General features: G+C 44.8%; 1 protein-coding gene across 16 annotated transcripts in view; it reads left to right on the top strand.

The window, feature by feature from the left end:
* FRMD7 (FERM domain containing 7) overlaps positions 1-16,040 on the top strand; it is a 54,154-nt gene that overhangs the window by 33,568 nt on the left and 4,546 nt on the right. For all 16 annotated transcript variants that reach the window (XR_014834638.1, XM_021080498.2, XM_021080497.2 and 13 more), the window contains 5 exons: positions 387-484; positions 9,300-9,414; positions 9,878-10,025; positions 13,772-13,867; positions 15,209-15,372. Coding sequence is in view for 15 of the 16 variants with exons in the window: in XM_021080498.2 (XP_020936157.1) it covers positions 387-484; positions 9,300-9,414; positions 9,878-10,025; positions 13,772-13,867; positions 15,209-15,372 (621 nt within the window). In the remaining variant the exon portion in view is untranslated. The remainder of the gene's footprint in view (positions 1-386; positions 485-9,299; positions 9,415-9,877; positions 10,026-13,771; positions 13,868-15,208; positions 15,373-16,040) is intronic.

Here is a 16,040-nt window from a genome sequence, read left to right as displayed (position 1 = left end):
AAACAGAGCAGCACTGCCCTCCTGAGCAGGCTTATTCTCGCTCAATCTCCCTTTCTCTCTGGCCCGGTGTGTGGCTTTGCTACGTGGCAGAAACCACCAGAGGATGACTGGCAGCTCCTTCAAGCTGGCGGGAGGATGTGGCCTGGGGTGATGCCTCATGGCTGTGAGGCCTGCCAAAGTGCTGGATCAGCCGAGCTGTGGTCTAGCGCTGGTTAGGGGCTGAAGCAAAGCCTCGGCATTACTCACCACCCCCAAAAGGCATCTATCTCCCTGACTCGGGGGGGGGTGCCGTTTCATTCCTGAAACATCTTGGATCTGGGAGAAGGGCAGTGTTTCTTTCTTGTTCCTGTTTCTTTCTCAAGAGATTTCCCCCCTCTTCTTTGCAGGTATCTTTTTACGCTTCAAATAAAGAAGGATTTGGCGCTAGGAAGGCTTCCATGCAGTGACAACTGTACAGCGTTGATGGTGTCTCACATCTTGCAATGTAAGTAGCCACTGTTGGCTTTGGGGCCCATCAGCCAGGTAGAGAACCGAGCAAAGGAGCTGAACGCCTCAACGTCAGTGTCTTAGGAGAGGAGATGTTGAGGAGAGAAAGCCTGGCTGAGAGAGACAGAAACAGCGTGGTCTAGTAGATAGAGGCTGGTTGTTTGCCGTCCTTGAGCTTTGGATTCGAATCCTATCTCTACTCCATTCTACCTGTTGGAGCCTTGGGTGAAGCCCCCTCACCTGCCTTTGCCTGGGTTCCCCTGTCTTTAAAAGAGTGACAGGAAGGCCTTCTCGCAGAGTGGTCGTGTAGATTAAAAGCAAATGCTGATTTCCTTGTATCTCGCTCTCACCTTCCTCCTCCCACTGCCCCGAGCTTGCTGTCCAGGAGCTGATCTGGGCTAATCCCCGCCTGGACTTTGCTAGGCAGGCCCCCAATCCCTCTCGCCCCAGGATGCACTTCTGGTACTTTCCGTGGCACATGGTCATGTTTGATGTGAGTTCTGTGTTGCTCTTTATCGTGATTCCAGGGCACAAAGCACAGAGGACGGCAGGTGGAGAGAGGCTGAGAGGGGAGAGGGCCCAGGCATCACTGAGGCTTTCCCCACATCCTAGCCACCAAGTGCTTGGACCAGGCTGAGTGGTGGAGGCGGGGAAATGGAGGCCTGGGGAACGCTGGGGGCCTGCCTGGGAGGGGGTGAAGCCAGGCAGGCCAGGCAGCTCCTGCACCCCTGAGGCCAGGACTGAGGCAGCTGGAAATAGTAGCTCTTCTAGGGTTGGCTGGACTTTCTCTGTCTTCGAGAGAAAGGCCGTCCAAGAATAGGCTGTTCCTTTCTATTCCTGCTGGACCATAACTTCTTTTTTCTTTCCTTTTTTTGGTTTTGGAACTTCATCTTTGACCTCTCTCCATTGCCCTCCTGACAGTCCAGAAGTGGTAGAATTCTGCCAGGGAATTCCAGAATGAAGAGCTGGGATAGAGACAGTATCTGAATCAGTGTTTACCAGGTGACTCCTAACTGAGACAGGCTGACAGCCCAGATCTCAGGAGGGTGGTGGGCAGTGAGAGCAGTAGTTATCAGGGAAGGCTTACGGAGGAGGTGGCTTTTGTGTTGGGCCTTAAAGGGATGTATGGGAATTGGATATGTAGTGATAAGCAGAGAAAAGAGCAAAAAAAAAAAAAATGCTGATGGTACAAGAAGTATATACAGAGGATGCAGCTCAAGCACAACTCAAGCATAGGATCTGTTTAGGAGAGATGGCCGAAAACTAAGCATGATTTTGAAAGGCTTTGAATGCCGAGGACACTATTTGTCCAGGACTGTGCTTGCGGGTGGGGTGCAGGGATGGGGTAAGGAAGAAACAATATTAGGAGACTTATCCTTCTCCATCAGCTGCCTGTTTATGGCTGCAGTCAGGGGATTGGGGCTCCCCAGTCAGCCTCTGATCCGGGAGCCCAAGTTCAGTCTTAATGGTTCAGCATTATGGATTTGGGCATTCCCTAGTGGCCACTTCAGGCATAGCACAGAACACGTCACCTTTTCGAGAGGATATTTTGTTTGTCAAATAGAACCTCTTTCCATTAAAAAAAAAAAAAAAAAAAAAAAAAAAGCTACAGTTTCAGGGTGTCAGTGAAATAAACAGACAAAAATCCTTGCTCTCATGGAGCTAATATTTGGGCACTGGTGGAGAATCAGACCAAAATAAGGAAATACATAACGTATGTACCAAGGTGATAAGTGCTCTGGAAGGGAGAGAGGGAAGTTCTGGGGGGGTGGGTATTGAATTTTTTTTTAATGTTTTTTGGTGGGGGCCGCACCTGTGGCATGTGGAGGTTCCCGGGCTAGGGGTCCAATCAGAGCTACAGCCGCCGGCCTATACCACAGCCACAGCAATGTGGGATCCGAGCCGCGTCTGTGACCTACACCACAGCTCAGGGCAATGCAAGATCCTCAACCCACTGAGCGAGGCCAGAGATCAAACCCGCAACCTCATGGTTACCAGTCGGGTTCGTTAACCTCTAAGCCAAGACAGGAACTCCTTTAAAATATTTTTAAGAAAATTTTAAAATGTAATAAAATTTTCATTGAATATTGTCTTTTTTTAATTAGAGCACAGTTGATTTACAGTGTTGTACCAATTTCTGCTGTGCAGCAAAGTGACCCAGTCGGACAAATATATACTTTCCCTTTCATATATGGTTTTCCCTCGTGGTCTGTCCCAAGAGACTGGATGGAGTTCCCTGTGCTGTACAGTCAGACCTCCTTGCTCATCCATTCTAAATGGAGTAGTTTGCATCTCCTAACCCTGAACTCCCCGTCCATCCCACTCCCTCCCTCTCCCCTTGGCAACCACAAGTCTGTTCTCTAAGTCTGTGAGTCTGTTTCTGTTTTGTAGATAGGTCAGGGGAGGCTTCACTGCGAAGGTGACAGTTGAACAAAGACTTGAAGGAGGTGAGAGATCAAGCCATGCAGAAAGCCGGGAGAAGGGAGTTCGAGGCAGGAAACATCCAGTGCAAAGGTTCTGAGATGGGAGTATTCAAGAAACGTTAGGCAGGCTTTGTGGCTGGCTGGAACTGAGGGAGGGAGAAATCATGGAGGGCCTTAAAGGCATATTAAAGACCTAGAACCTTCCTAAATGCAATGGGAAGCCATTGCAGCCTTTGAAGCAGGGGAGTGAAATGATCCGAATTAGGTCTCAATTACCTGTTGGCTGCTGGGGTGAAAACAGAAACGTGTAGTGAGCAGTAGATAAGCCATAGTGATCTAACGTACAGAATAATGAAAATAGACTCTAATAGCCTTGAAGTATAACTGTGCAATGTGATAAATAGCACTACGATGGCAATCCTGTGGCAATCTATAAATGTGTCAAAGGAATACACTGCACACCTGAAAGTTGTGCAGTGTTACATGCCAGGCTTCTTCAGTGGAAAAGAAAAGAGAGGAAATAGACCTTATGGGGGTGGATACAGAAGTGGGGATACCAGATAACAGGCTATGGCAAGACAGGAAGTCAATGGTAGTTTGGACCAGTGCGGAAAGAGGGACGGTGTTCACGACATGTGGTGCTTTCTCTCTCTAATGATATTGACTCATTTGTATGTCATAGGTCTCTTCCTAGATTGTCACAGTCCTGCAGAGAGAGAAGAACGAGCACAGTCTTAGGTGATCCTATGTTTTCCTTAGAGTCAATATAGGGTCTTGTGCTTAACAAATAGAAAGGGGTGTGTATGTGTGTGTGTGTGTGTGTGTGTGTGTGTGTAATTCATTTTTAAAAACACCTCTATTGTAGTGTAATTTGTATACCAGATATTTCACTCGTTTTAAGTCTGTAACTCAATGGTTTTTAGTAAATTAACAGCTGTGCAGCTCTTACCACCACCCAGGTTTTTAAAGTTTTTGTTTGGTTTTGTTTTTTTAATTTAATTTTTATTTTACATTGGAGGAGAGTTGATTTACAATGTTGTGTTAGTCACAACCTAGTTTTAAAACATTTCAGTCATGCCACATAGATCTCTCGTGCCCATGCTTAGCCCAGCAACCACTAATTGACTTTCTGTTTCTTTAGATTTGACGTTTCTGGACATTTCATGTACTAGAAATGATAAAATATGTGGTCTTTTACATCTGGCTTTTTTTCATGCACCATAATGTTTTTGAAATTCATGTATGTTCTAACATGAATCACTGCAGTCTGTTCCTTTTTATTGCTGAATAGTATTCCATTTTATGGGTATACCAGATTTTGTTTATCAGTTTACCTTGTCATGGACATTTGGATTGCTTCCAGCTTAGCTATTACGAATAACGTTAGGAACATTCATGCACTAGTCTTTGCGTAGACACATGTTTTCATTTCTCTTGGGTGGATTCCTAGGAGTGTAATTGTTTCATCTTATGGTAAGTTAATGTTTAATATTTTAAGAAACTATCAAATTGTTCTCCACATTGTTACAATAAAACCAGAAATGTATGGGGTTTCCGATTTCACCACATCTTCACCAACATTTGGTATTATCTATCTTTTTTGTTGTTGTTTTAGGGCCACACCCTTGGCATATGGAGGTTCCCAGGCTAGGGGTCTAATCGGAGCTGTTGCTGCTGGCCTATGCCAGAGCCACAGCAATGCTAGATCCAAGCCACGTCTGCGACCTACACCACAGCACAGCACAGCACCACCGGATCCTTAACCCACTGAGCAAGGCCGGGGATCGAACCTACAACCTCATGGTTCCTAGTGGGATTCGTTAACCACTGAGCCACGACGGGAACTCCTTATGTATCTTTTTGATTATGGTCATTTGAGCGCAATGAATCTCACTGCAATTGTAATTAGCATTTTCCTCATGACTAGTGACATTGAGCACCTTCTCTTCTGTTTATAAACCATTCTTCTGATTTCTTGGTAAAATGCCTATCCAGATTTTTTTTTTTAAATGGCTTGTCTTAATGAATTTTAGGAGATTTTTATATATTCTTACTAAAAATCCTTTATGAGATATATAATTTCCAAAATTTTCGTTCAATCTGTGGCTTTTCATTTTTTTTTTTAATGTGTGCATGTGCGCATGTGTTCTCTATTTTTTTAAATTGAAGTATAGTTGATTTACAGTGTTGTGTTTCAGGTATAGAGCAAAATGATTCAGTTTTATTATATACATATACATACATATGTATATATATTCTTTTTCATATTCTCTTCCATTATGGGTTATTATAGGATATTGAATATAGGTCCCTGTGCTATTCAGTAGGCCTTGTTGTTTATTTTATATATATTAGTGTGTATATGTTAATCTCACATTCCCTTTGATTTTCTTTTTTCTTTTCTTTTTTTGCCTTTTTAGGGCCGCACCTGCAGCATATGGAAATTCCCAGGCTCCGGGTTGATCAGAGCCACAGCTACCAGCCTGTGCCACAGCCACGGCAATACCAGATCTGAGCTGCATCTGCGATCTACCCTGCAGCTTGTGCTGACACTGGATCCTTAACCCGCTGAGCGAGGCCAGGGATTGAATCCGCATCCTCATGGACACTAGTTGGGTTCTTAACCTGCTGAGCCACAATGGGAACTCTCTCCCACTGATTTTCTTAATGCTGTCTTTTGGAGAGTGAAAGTTTTTAATTTTGATGGAATTCCACTTTCTCAACATGTTTTAGCCGACCATGTTTTGGTGTCGTATCTAAGAACTTTTTGCCTAAACTAAGGTCAAAAGATTTTCTCCTAAGTTTTCTTCTCGAGTTTCCTAAGGCTTACTTCTTAGATTTAGGTCTATGATCCATTTGAATTTTTTGTATGTTTATGAGGTAGGAATCCAACTTTTTTTGGCATGTGCATATCCATTTCTCCCATTTGTCTAATATTTCCCCCATGGAATTGTCTTGACACCTTTGTCAAAAACCAACTGACCATAAATATAAGGGCTTATTTCTGCATTCTCAATTACGTTCCATTGATCTATATGTACTTATGCCGTTACCACACTGTATTATTTACTGTAGCTTTGTATTAAGCTTTGAAAGAGAAGTGTATATTCTCCAACTTGGTTCTTCTTTTTCAAAATTGTTTTGGTTGTTTTGCATTTGTGTATTTCCACATCAATTTTAAGGTCATCTGTTAATTTCCGTGCTTAAATTTGGTGGGGGTTGCATTGAATTTATAGATCAATTTTGGCAGAATTACCATCTTAACAATATTGGGTTTTCTAATTCATGAACCTGGAATGTCTCTTCATTTATATAGATCTTTAAACAATTTCAGCAATGTTTGATACTTTTCAGTATATAAGTTCAACACATCTTTAAATTTAAATTTAAACCCATGTTAAATTTATTGGTTTTTTTTTTGTTTGTTTGTTTATGTGTTTGTTTTCTTGGCCACGCCTGTGGCATGTGGAAGTTCCTGGGCCAGGGGTTGAACTTACACCAGAGCAGTGACCTGAGCTGCTGCAGTGACAATGCCGGATCCTTAATCTGCTGCTCCACAATAGAAGTTCAGATTTGTTGGTCTTTTATTTTTATTTATTTATTTATTTATTTATTTATTTATTTATTTGTCTTCTTTTTGTTGTTGTTGTTGGTGGTGGTGTTGCTATTTCTTGGGCCGCTCCCGCGGCATATGGAGGTTCCCAGGCTAGGGGTTGAATCGGAGCTGTAGCCACCGGCCTAATGCCAGAGCCACAGCAATGCGGGATCCGAGCCACGTCTGCAACCTACACCACAGCTCACGGCAACGCCGGATCGTGAACCCACTGAGCAAGGCCAGGGACCGAACCCGCAACCTCATGGTTCCTAGTCGGATTCGTTAACCACTGCGCCACGACGGGAACCCCGGTCTTTTATTTTTATATGCTATTGTGAATGGAATTGTTTTTCTGGTTTCCTTTTTGGATCGTGCATTGCTAGTGCATGAAAATCCAATAACTTCATTGTTGTAATGGGCTTTTTTTTTTTTTTTTTTTTTTTAGGACCACTCATGCAGCATATGGAAGTTCCCAGGCCAGGGGTCGAATTGGAGCTGCAGCTGCTGGCCACAGCCACAGCCACAGCCACGCAGGATCTGCGCCTTTTCTGCAGCTACACCACAGCTCACGGCAATGCCGAGTATTTAACCCAGTGAGCAAGGCCAGGGATCGAACCTGCATCCTCGTGGATACTAGTAGGGTTTGTTACCACCGAGCCACAATGAGAACTCCTGATTAATGAGATTTGTCCACTTGTCCATTTTCAAATAAATAAAAGGGCCATTGATTTGGTCTTTTTTAAAAAGCTAGTAATATATTTTCAATCTGATGTGGTTTTTGAAAGATACAAATATACCTCACTTGTCTAAAAATGAGTATGTCTTCAGTCTAAAACACAATAGAAAACCAAGACAAAAGAGAAAATAACAACTTTCTAGCCCTCAAAATCGAAGCCCCCATGTCTGTGAATTTTACTCAATAGGAGAACACCACATGATTCTGTGGAGTCTATTTTACTCTTATCATTCATAAAATGTCAATAGGTTTGGATATCTAGATTCTTTTTGATGTTAAAATATGAATTTTAATTGTAAACATTGTTTTGCGTTCCCATTTTATGGTAGATTAGAAGCCTCACTTTGGAACCAAGTAGACACTTCTTCAAGGGACCTTCTTCAGTGACCAGGAAATGATTCCTGTCCAACTGACAGAGAGGGAGAAGGCATACAAATTGCAAAGAACACACACGATTTCAAAATCCAAAACAGTTCCAAGCCATTTACTGTAGAGGCATAGAATCTTCTATGCCTCAATTGCTTTTTTAGGCACAATGCTATAATAGTTGTTTATAACAATAAATAGGATGCATCTAGAAAAGAGTAGATTATGAACAGGGTTGGACTGCCAGGAATTTGGAGAAACCAGAATGATTTCTGGAATGATTCATTTAGTGCGGCCCTATATGGGGGGGTTTCGCTAGATTCCCAACATACAGAGGGATGACTGGCTGTGACTGGCTTGTACTGTACTCGGCATTTATCTTGTCCTTTCTTTTTTTTTTTTTTTTTTTTTTTTTTTTTTTTTTTTTTTTTTTTGCTATTTCTTGGACCGCTTCCGCGGCATATGGAGGTTCCCAGGCTAGGGGTCGAATCGGAGCTGTAGCCGCCGGCCTACGCCAGAGCCACAGCAACGCAGGATCCGAGCCGCGTCTGCAACCTACACTACAGCTCACGGCAACGCCGGATCGTTAACCCACTGAGCAAGGGCAGGGACCGAACCCGCAACCTCATGGTTCCTAGTCGGATTCGTTAACCACTGCGCCACGATGGGAACTCCTATCTTGTCCTTTCTTAATAATGCCTGATCAAGCCAGAGTGGGGTTAGGGGGCTGTGTTAGTTTGCTAGGGCTGCCATAGCAAAAATACAACAGACTAGGTGACTTAAATGACAGAAACATATTTTCTCCCAGTTCTGGAGGCTGGAAGTCCAAGACCGAAGTGTCAGCAGATTCAGTTGCTACTCAGGCCTCGCTGCCTTCCTGATGTGTCCTCATCCGGACTTTGCTCTGTGCACCTGCGGTCCTGGTGCCCAAATTTCCTCTTCTTCTAAGGACACCAGTCGGATTGGATTAGGACCCACTCTACTGTCTCATCTTGACATAATCACTCCTTTCTAGGCCCTGTCTGTAAATACAGTCACATTGTGACGTGCTGGGGTTGGGACTTGAACATATGAATTGGAGAGGGAGGACACAATGCAACACCTAATGGCAACTGATCGCAAGTAGAAGATGGAATGGAATGTGGGAGAAGAAAATAACAAAATAGTCATCTGTGATCCTGGAGCCTTGACCACCTACACTGTGTCTGTGACTTGCTATGTTGAGACTTCATAGCAACTCACTGCTTTTTTTTTTTTTTTTGGTCTGTTTTTGTCTTTTCTAGGGCCACTTCTGTGCCATATGGAGATTCCCAGGCTAGGGGTCTAATCAGAGCCGTAGCCACCAGCCTACGCCAGTGCCACAGCAACGCGGGATCCTTAACCCACTGAGCAAGGCCAGGGATTGAACCTGCAACCTCATGGTTCCTAGTCGGATTCGTTAACTACTGAGCCACGACGGGAACTCCTCAATGCCTCTTATTTGAAGAAGAACCAGTTCGTTCCCTCCCCACCAGCCATACGCTAAAACAAGTATACACAAAGCATGTGGCAGCTCTAGGACTGCACTGGCTGCAAAGAAAGGGCTGTTTGGGGGAGGTCAAAGGGTCTGCTGGGTGTTCCATTGCTTCACTCTGCAATGGTAATGTGAAAAATATCACTTTTTTTTTTTTTTTTTTTTTTTTTTGTCATGCAGCAGAGCTGGGAGACTTTCATGAAGAAACAGATAGGAAACATTTGGCACGAACTCGGTACTTACCTAACCAAGATGATTTGGAGAGCAAGATCGTGCACTTCCATCAGAAGCACATGTAAGTATTTTCAGTGGCCCCCTGCTTCCACCTGTTCCACCAGCAGGGAAGACTAAAAGCTGGGGACAGACTCTTAAAAGCGAGCCTTGGAGTTCCCGGCGTGGCTCAGGAAATCTGACTAGGAACCATGAGGTTGCGGGTTCGATCCCTGGCCTTGCTCAGTGGGTTAAGGATCCGGTGTTGCCATGAGCTGTGGTGTAGGTTGCAGACGCGGCTCAGATCCCACGTTGCTGTGGCTGTGGCATAGGCCCGTGACTACAGCTCCGATTTGACCCCTAGCCTGGGAACCTCCATATGCTGCGGGAGCGGCCCTAGAAATGGCAAAAAGACCAAAAAAAAAAAGCAAGCCTTGAAGGCAGGGGAGCTTCAGACTCAAGAAAACACTGAGCTCCTCTTGGTGCTCTCAGGGAGGGGTGTCCTCTTGGCTGCATTTATTAGGCTCATAAATGCTTTCCCTTTGCAGTGGCAGGAGCCCAGCTGAATCTGACATTCTGCTCCTGGACATCGCGAGGAAGCTGGACATGTATGGCATCAGGCCGCACCCCGCCAGCGATGGCGAAGGGATGCAGATCCACCTGGCTGTTGCCCACATGGGCGTACTCGTGTTACGGGTAACAGCTCTTTTCCTTTAAAGCCCTCAGCTTTGGGAGGGGGTGGTTCTTGGCGATGCTTGAAAGAATTTGGGGTAAGTCCCCCTCCCTCAGTATGCTTTGCGTCCATTTAAGGTCCGTAACAGATTGTTCTGATTCTCAGGAGCTCACATATGAGGTCAGGCCAGCATGGTGGAGAGAAGTTAAGAGGCTCTTTGGAACTTTTAGACCCTAAATAAGAATACAGATTTTGGCATCCTGAAAGCTTAGGCTGTGACTTAAAGTGCATTCAGCCCATCCCAATCCACCAGAGACAACCTGAAGGGTCCAAAATATATACTGTTACTACTTTCATTGGAAATGACCAGTGCCAGCTAGTAGGGAATTAGCGCCCAACCCTGGGGGCAGTCGTTGCTATTTACTGACTCATCTTTTCCCCAGGCCTCTGTTTTCCAACCAACTCAGGGCTCTCTGGTCCTCCATCATCATGAATCCCCACTCCGTGGAATGTGGCCAGAGGCTATTGTTTTCAACAGTTTTTCAGTCTGTTTGCACCTCTTATAACTGTGAATAGTCAATGAATTTAGATCCAAGTTAAGGTTCAAGAACATTTGCCTAACCTTCAGAAGACAGGCAGATACCTAGACAGGTTTGGGAATGAATCACTTGTGAGCAAGAAAGGAGGGTGGGACTTCAGACCCCCAGGCCCCGTGGATTGAATTAGAGCACTTGAAATAAGCCACAAAGCAGGTCAGGTACAGACTTGACTACAGGAATCTTGACCTTTTCATTTATTTGGTTGTAAACTTTCCAGCCTGAGAGTCACAATGATGGAGAAAAGATCCAAGGACCACAGACATACCTGTTCACTCAGCAGGGGATTTTTACCCATTCTGCTCTAACCCCTGATCCTTACATGAGAGAAGATGAGAAGATGGGGGGTGTGTGTGTGTGGGGGGGACGATCATGTGAGTTGTGATCTCTTTCAGTGTGAGTACTTCCCTGGACAGTTGGGAACAATACAGACGCTCTATTTTGTCCTACCCGAAATCCAGCCAAAGACTCTTTTTTTTTTTTTTTTTTAATGTCTTTTTACTATTTCTTGGGCCGCTCCCGTGGCATATGGAGGTTCCCAGTCTAGGGGTCGAATCGGAGCTGTAGCCACCTGCCTACGCCAGAGCCACAGCAACGTGGGATCTGAGCCGTGTCTGCAACCTACACCACAGCTCACGGCAACGCCGGATCGTGAACCCACTGAGCAAGAGCAGGGACCGAACCCGCAACCTCATGGTTCCTAGTCGGATTCGTTAACCACTGCACCATGACGGGAACTCCCCCCAGCCAAAGACTCTTTATGTCTTGAGTCCCTTTTCATGTGCTCTTCATTGTATTATATTTTCTTAAAAAAAACAACCCAGCTTTGTTGAGCTATAATTTACAGAACATAAAATTAATCCATTTTAATAGTACATACAATTCAATGAATCGGAATGCATTTAGAGTTGGGCAGCAATCTATTCATTCATCTTGCTATCAGTATATTCATTGTGAATCTACCCTGTGCCAGGCACTGGAGCCACAGAGGAAAATGGGAATTATCCTGACCTCGTGGAACTTACATTCTAATGTGGAAAGACAGACAAGTAAACAAGTAATTATAAACAAATAGGATATGCGTTGTGCTAAAAAACATATAGGATGCTAAGGTAACGCATGGGAATGGGGCTCATCATTTAGGCTAAGACCTGAAGAAGTTATCCAGACCGAAGAGGTGGGGTTGGCAGGTGAGGGAGGGTGTTCCAGAAAGGTCGCACAGGCAAAGGTCCTGAGAAGGATAAAGGATGACATGATCAGGAAACAAACATGAAGCATGACACGTGGCCCCTGTCATTACGTAGTCACAATTTGGAGTTCCCGTCGTGGTGCAGTGGTTAACGAATCCGACTAGGAACCACAAGGGTGTGGGTTTGATCCCTGGCCTCGCTCAGCGGGTTAAGGATCCAGCGTTGCCCTGAGCTGTGGTGTAGGTTGCAGACGCGGCTCGGATCCCGCGTGGCTGTGGCTGTGGTGTAGGCCGGTGGCTACAGCTCCGATTTGACCTCTAGCCTGGGAACCTCCATATGCCGAGGGAGCAGCCCTAAAAAACGAAAAAAAAAAAGTCACAATTTATTTTGAAAGGCCAGAGAAATAGTGATCATCATCAGACAATAAGTAATCAAAAGCAAATCTATCATATTTAGTTAAGTTGCACAATAGGTAGGATGCACAACACACTAATAAACTCCTAGAGGTAGGAGCGACAGTAGTGGGAGTGAGACTTTTCAATATATTTATTTTTGTATCCCTTTGGTTTTTTTTTGTTTTTTTTTTTTTTTTGATGATATGAACCAACCAACCAACAACCAACCAAAAGAGTGAAACTGTTGGGTAGCCCAGGAGAGCTCACAGGGTTCAGAGGAGTTAGAAGAGGATGTAAGCTGCACAATGATATAGAATATCCTAGAGGAGGTGCTAGCAGAGGTGGCAAGAAGGGTACTCATTCTACGTAAGGAGAATGAGAAGACCCATCAGAGAAAAGGTACAGAGTTGGATGGAAGGGTATTTTCTGGGAACAGGGGCATCCAAGTTATAGTCAAAAGAGTTGGGGCAAGAAAATCCAGCCCAAAGAGTTTAGCGTTGACGCAGGCAGTGAGGAGCTATTGAATAAGTAAATGAAGTGGCAGCATAAATAGGACTTTTGCGTAAAGCAATTGAATCTGGAAACTTGGGACAGAGGTGAGATTAGAGAAGCCCATTGCAGTGCAGGTTTCTCCTGCTATTTGAAAGGAGAGCATTCCTGCGAAACCTTTCCTAGATGGCGTAAGGCGAAGAAGCATTACCTGAGGCCACATCTCGCTAAAGGATACACAAAATCGAGATAAAGTACAGATGTACAGTTTAAAGCTATGGTGGCTGGGGAGTACCCATTGTGGCTCAGCGGTAACAAACCCAAGTATCCATGAGGACGAGGGTTCGATCCCTGGCCTTGCTCAGTGGGTTAAGGATCCAGCATTGCCGTGAGCTGTGGTGTGTAGGTCGCAGACGCAGCTCAGATCTGGCATTGCTGTGGCTGTGGTGTAGGCTGGCAGCTGCAGTTCCAATTCGACCCCTAGCCTGGGAACCTCCATATGCCGTGGATGCGGCCCTAAAAAGACTAAAATAAAATAAAATAATAAATTTAAAGAAATAAATAAAACTATGGCGGCTGGATGCTGAGCAGCGTGCAGATCCTGGGGAAGGAGCTTGGAGGTGCCAGGCTCGCTGCTTGGGAGCTGCCTGTAAAACACCTTGCTGCAAAACAAGCACTGAACGCTGTTTTTCATTTTCGCCTTATTTTTTTTTTTTTTTTTTTTGGTAAGAGAAAAAATCCTCTTCGGATTTCTTTCAGTTAGTGAGAACAGGTAACAATGCGGGTCTTTCATTAAAAGCAGAATGACGTAAAGTGAATTTTCGCAACGTGGGACATACCTCGGTACTTGCAATCCTTTTCTACCGTAATTTCCCTATCCTGGTTGGAAACCTTTCCCAGGCATACCCTTTCTCCCTTGCATTTCGTAGCAGTCTCATGTCCCAGCTAGAATGCCTTCTTCGGCCATAGCTTCTATCCTAACACAGCAGAGATCAAGGACAGTCCTGTTTATGAAGGGCATTTCCCAACAGGTCTGTTTTGTCTTACAAACCAGCTTGTGCTGAATTCATCCTGAAACCTGCCATGTGCTTCCTTATAGGGAAATACAAAGATCAATACTTTCAACTGGGCTAAAATCCGCAAGTTGAGTTTTAAAAGAAAGCATTTTCTCATCAAACTTCATGCCAACATCTTGGTAAGTAGCTCGCTAGTAAATTCTTTGACGTCCTACTCACTTGAGATTTCTTGGTTGTTTCTGCAAATGGGGTTTGATTGTGAGTGGTGAAAGCTGGCTGGCCCTGACCGGTGATGGGCTCCCTCTTTGGCCTCTGCAGAAACAGACCAGAGCTTTAGTCATAGTTTTAACTATAGGCAAAACACTGAGAAATCCTATTGGCGGTTCAGAAGGAATAGAGTAATAGGAAAATGGGGTGGCTGGGATGGAAGACAACTCTCCTTAGAAACCATTTGTCAGGGATTTGATAAGTCCGTGGAAGAGCTCAGATCTAAGACTGTGGACATATTCATGCAATGTTGTTTGCTCCATTTTTTTTTTTAAGAAAGTGTTTTTGTCTACTTTTCCTTAAGCAAAAACAATTGAACACCTACTCTTTCCCAAAGTAGGATGTGGGAGTGGGTATATAGTGGTCAAAGCTGCATTGTACATGCTGAGACAAAGGGGCTAGAAAGGATGTTTTTTATGGCTATCAAGGAAATGAAAAGTGTGTATCAACTGCTTTTTTGACCTACAGATAATTCAGTAGTTTGGGCTTCATTCTCCGGCGCTTAGCCTTAGATCAAAGTGTTCGCAGGAGCAGTTCAGAAGACTGAATCCAGTGTGAAGCTCATGTGTCCAGGGGCCTGGGAAGGAATGAGAGAAGGGGAGCAGCAAAGTGGGTTGGTGGGGCTGCTGGAAACAAGGCTGCACACATGCTGTGGGGTCAATGCAGTCAGTCAGGGGTGGGGGCAAACTTGAACTCTAGATCTGGAAGGCTGTACTCCCCGATGGCAGGTTAGAATATGTTAAGGGAGCCACGCAGAGCATCCTAGAACAAGGCAGCACAGAGAGGGAGCAATGCCTCTTGCTGGGGTGTCACAAAGACTCATGTATGTGTAATCATCCTATAAAGCCTACCATCTGTTAGAAACATCTCCTCCTCCCTCCCCTTTCCCGTTGGTCATTTATAACTTCTTGTCACCTTGAAAGGATACCCTTTGATGTTCATTTTAACCTAATTTACAACTTCATAAAAATGTTCCTGGCAGAGAAGAGGGGGAAAAACGGGTGTGAGGTGAGGAGGATGTGCAAGGCAAGTTTCGCTTCTTAGAGAAGGTTCTGTTTCGGAGCAGTGGCCCTGTCTGTTCCTCGGAAGGTTGCCAATCATTTGGTTTCAGTAGGTGTGAAGCCTAAAGGGAGCCGAGTGGAAAATCAGAAGCTGTACGGGGCCCCTGGACCAATAGTTTGGAAGGCGTTGGGATATGAAGGTCTTTGATATTCGTGAAGGATGTTTTGCTTGATGGAACTGGGTTTATACAGGTGCTGTGCAAGGATACGCTGGAGTTCACCATGGCCAGCCGAGACGCCTGCAAGGCTTTCTGGAAGACTTGTGTGGAGTACCATGCCTTCTTCAGACTTTCCGAAGAGCCCAAATCAAAGCCCAAAACCCTACTCTGCAGCAAGGGTTCCAGTTTCCGCTACAGGTAATTAAATACTGTACATGGGCAAATCCAAAGCACAACTTCTCTTTGGTAACGTGGAAGGCGATAGGAGGAGCTTAAATTGTAGCAGCAAGAAAGGATCCTTTTCAGTCACGTGAAGGATGATACCCTTTCCTGCTCATTGTCTGTGTGACTCATTAGGTCAGTATTTGCTAGCTGGGAGGCAAAGGGATGGGTGCACCCCACTTAGAGGTTAGATGGGAATTTCTGCAAAGATGGGGGGGTGTATGCTCTTTGAGAAAACATAGCAAAACTCCTCTTTTCCTTATTATACGCAACTTAACATGCTAGCCATGGGGAGGAAAGCTCAACATCCTTTTGTGGCGATGAGGCAAAAGATAGGATGAGAAAGTACTGGAGGGGCTACAAGGTTTGAGAGGTTGGAGTTCCCATCGTGGCACAGCGGAAACGAATCTGACTAGGAACCATGAGGTTGCGGGTTCGATCCCTGGTCTCACTCAATGGGTTAAGGATCTGGTGTTGCTGTGGCTGTGGCGTAGGCTGACAGCTGTAGCTCCAATTGGACTCCTAGCCTGGGAACCATCATATGCCATGGGTGTGGCCCTAAAAAGCAAAAAAAAAAAAAAAAAAAGGATTTGAGAGGTTAAGTAGTATTTGTAGTAGAGGCTTCCTACTATAGGCTAACACCT

The sequence above is a fragment of the Sus scrofa genome, chromosome X (genome assembly GCF_054392235.1).
Source record: "Sus scrofa isolate SSC_HxYL_T2T_F1_AM1 chromosome X, Sscrofa_HxYL_maternal_Yorkshire_Landrace_v2.0, whole genome shotgun sequence".
NCBI classification, from domain to species: Eukaryota; Metazoa; Chordata; class Mammalia; order Artiodactyla; family Suidae; genus Sus; species Sus scrofa.
This window is presented reverse-complemented; position numbering and strand designations above follow the sequence as displayed.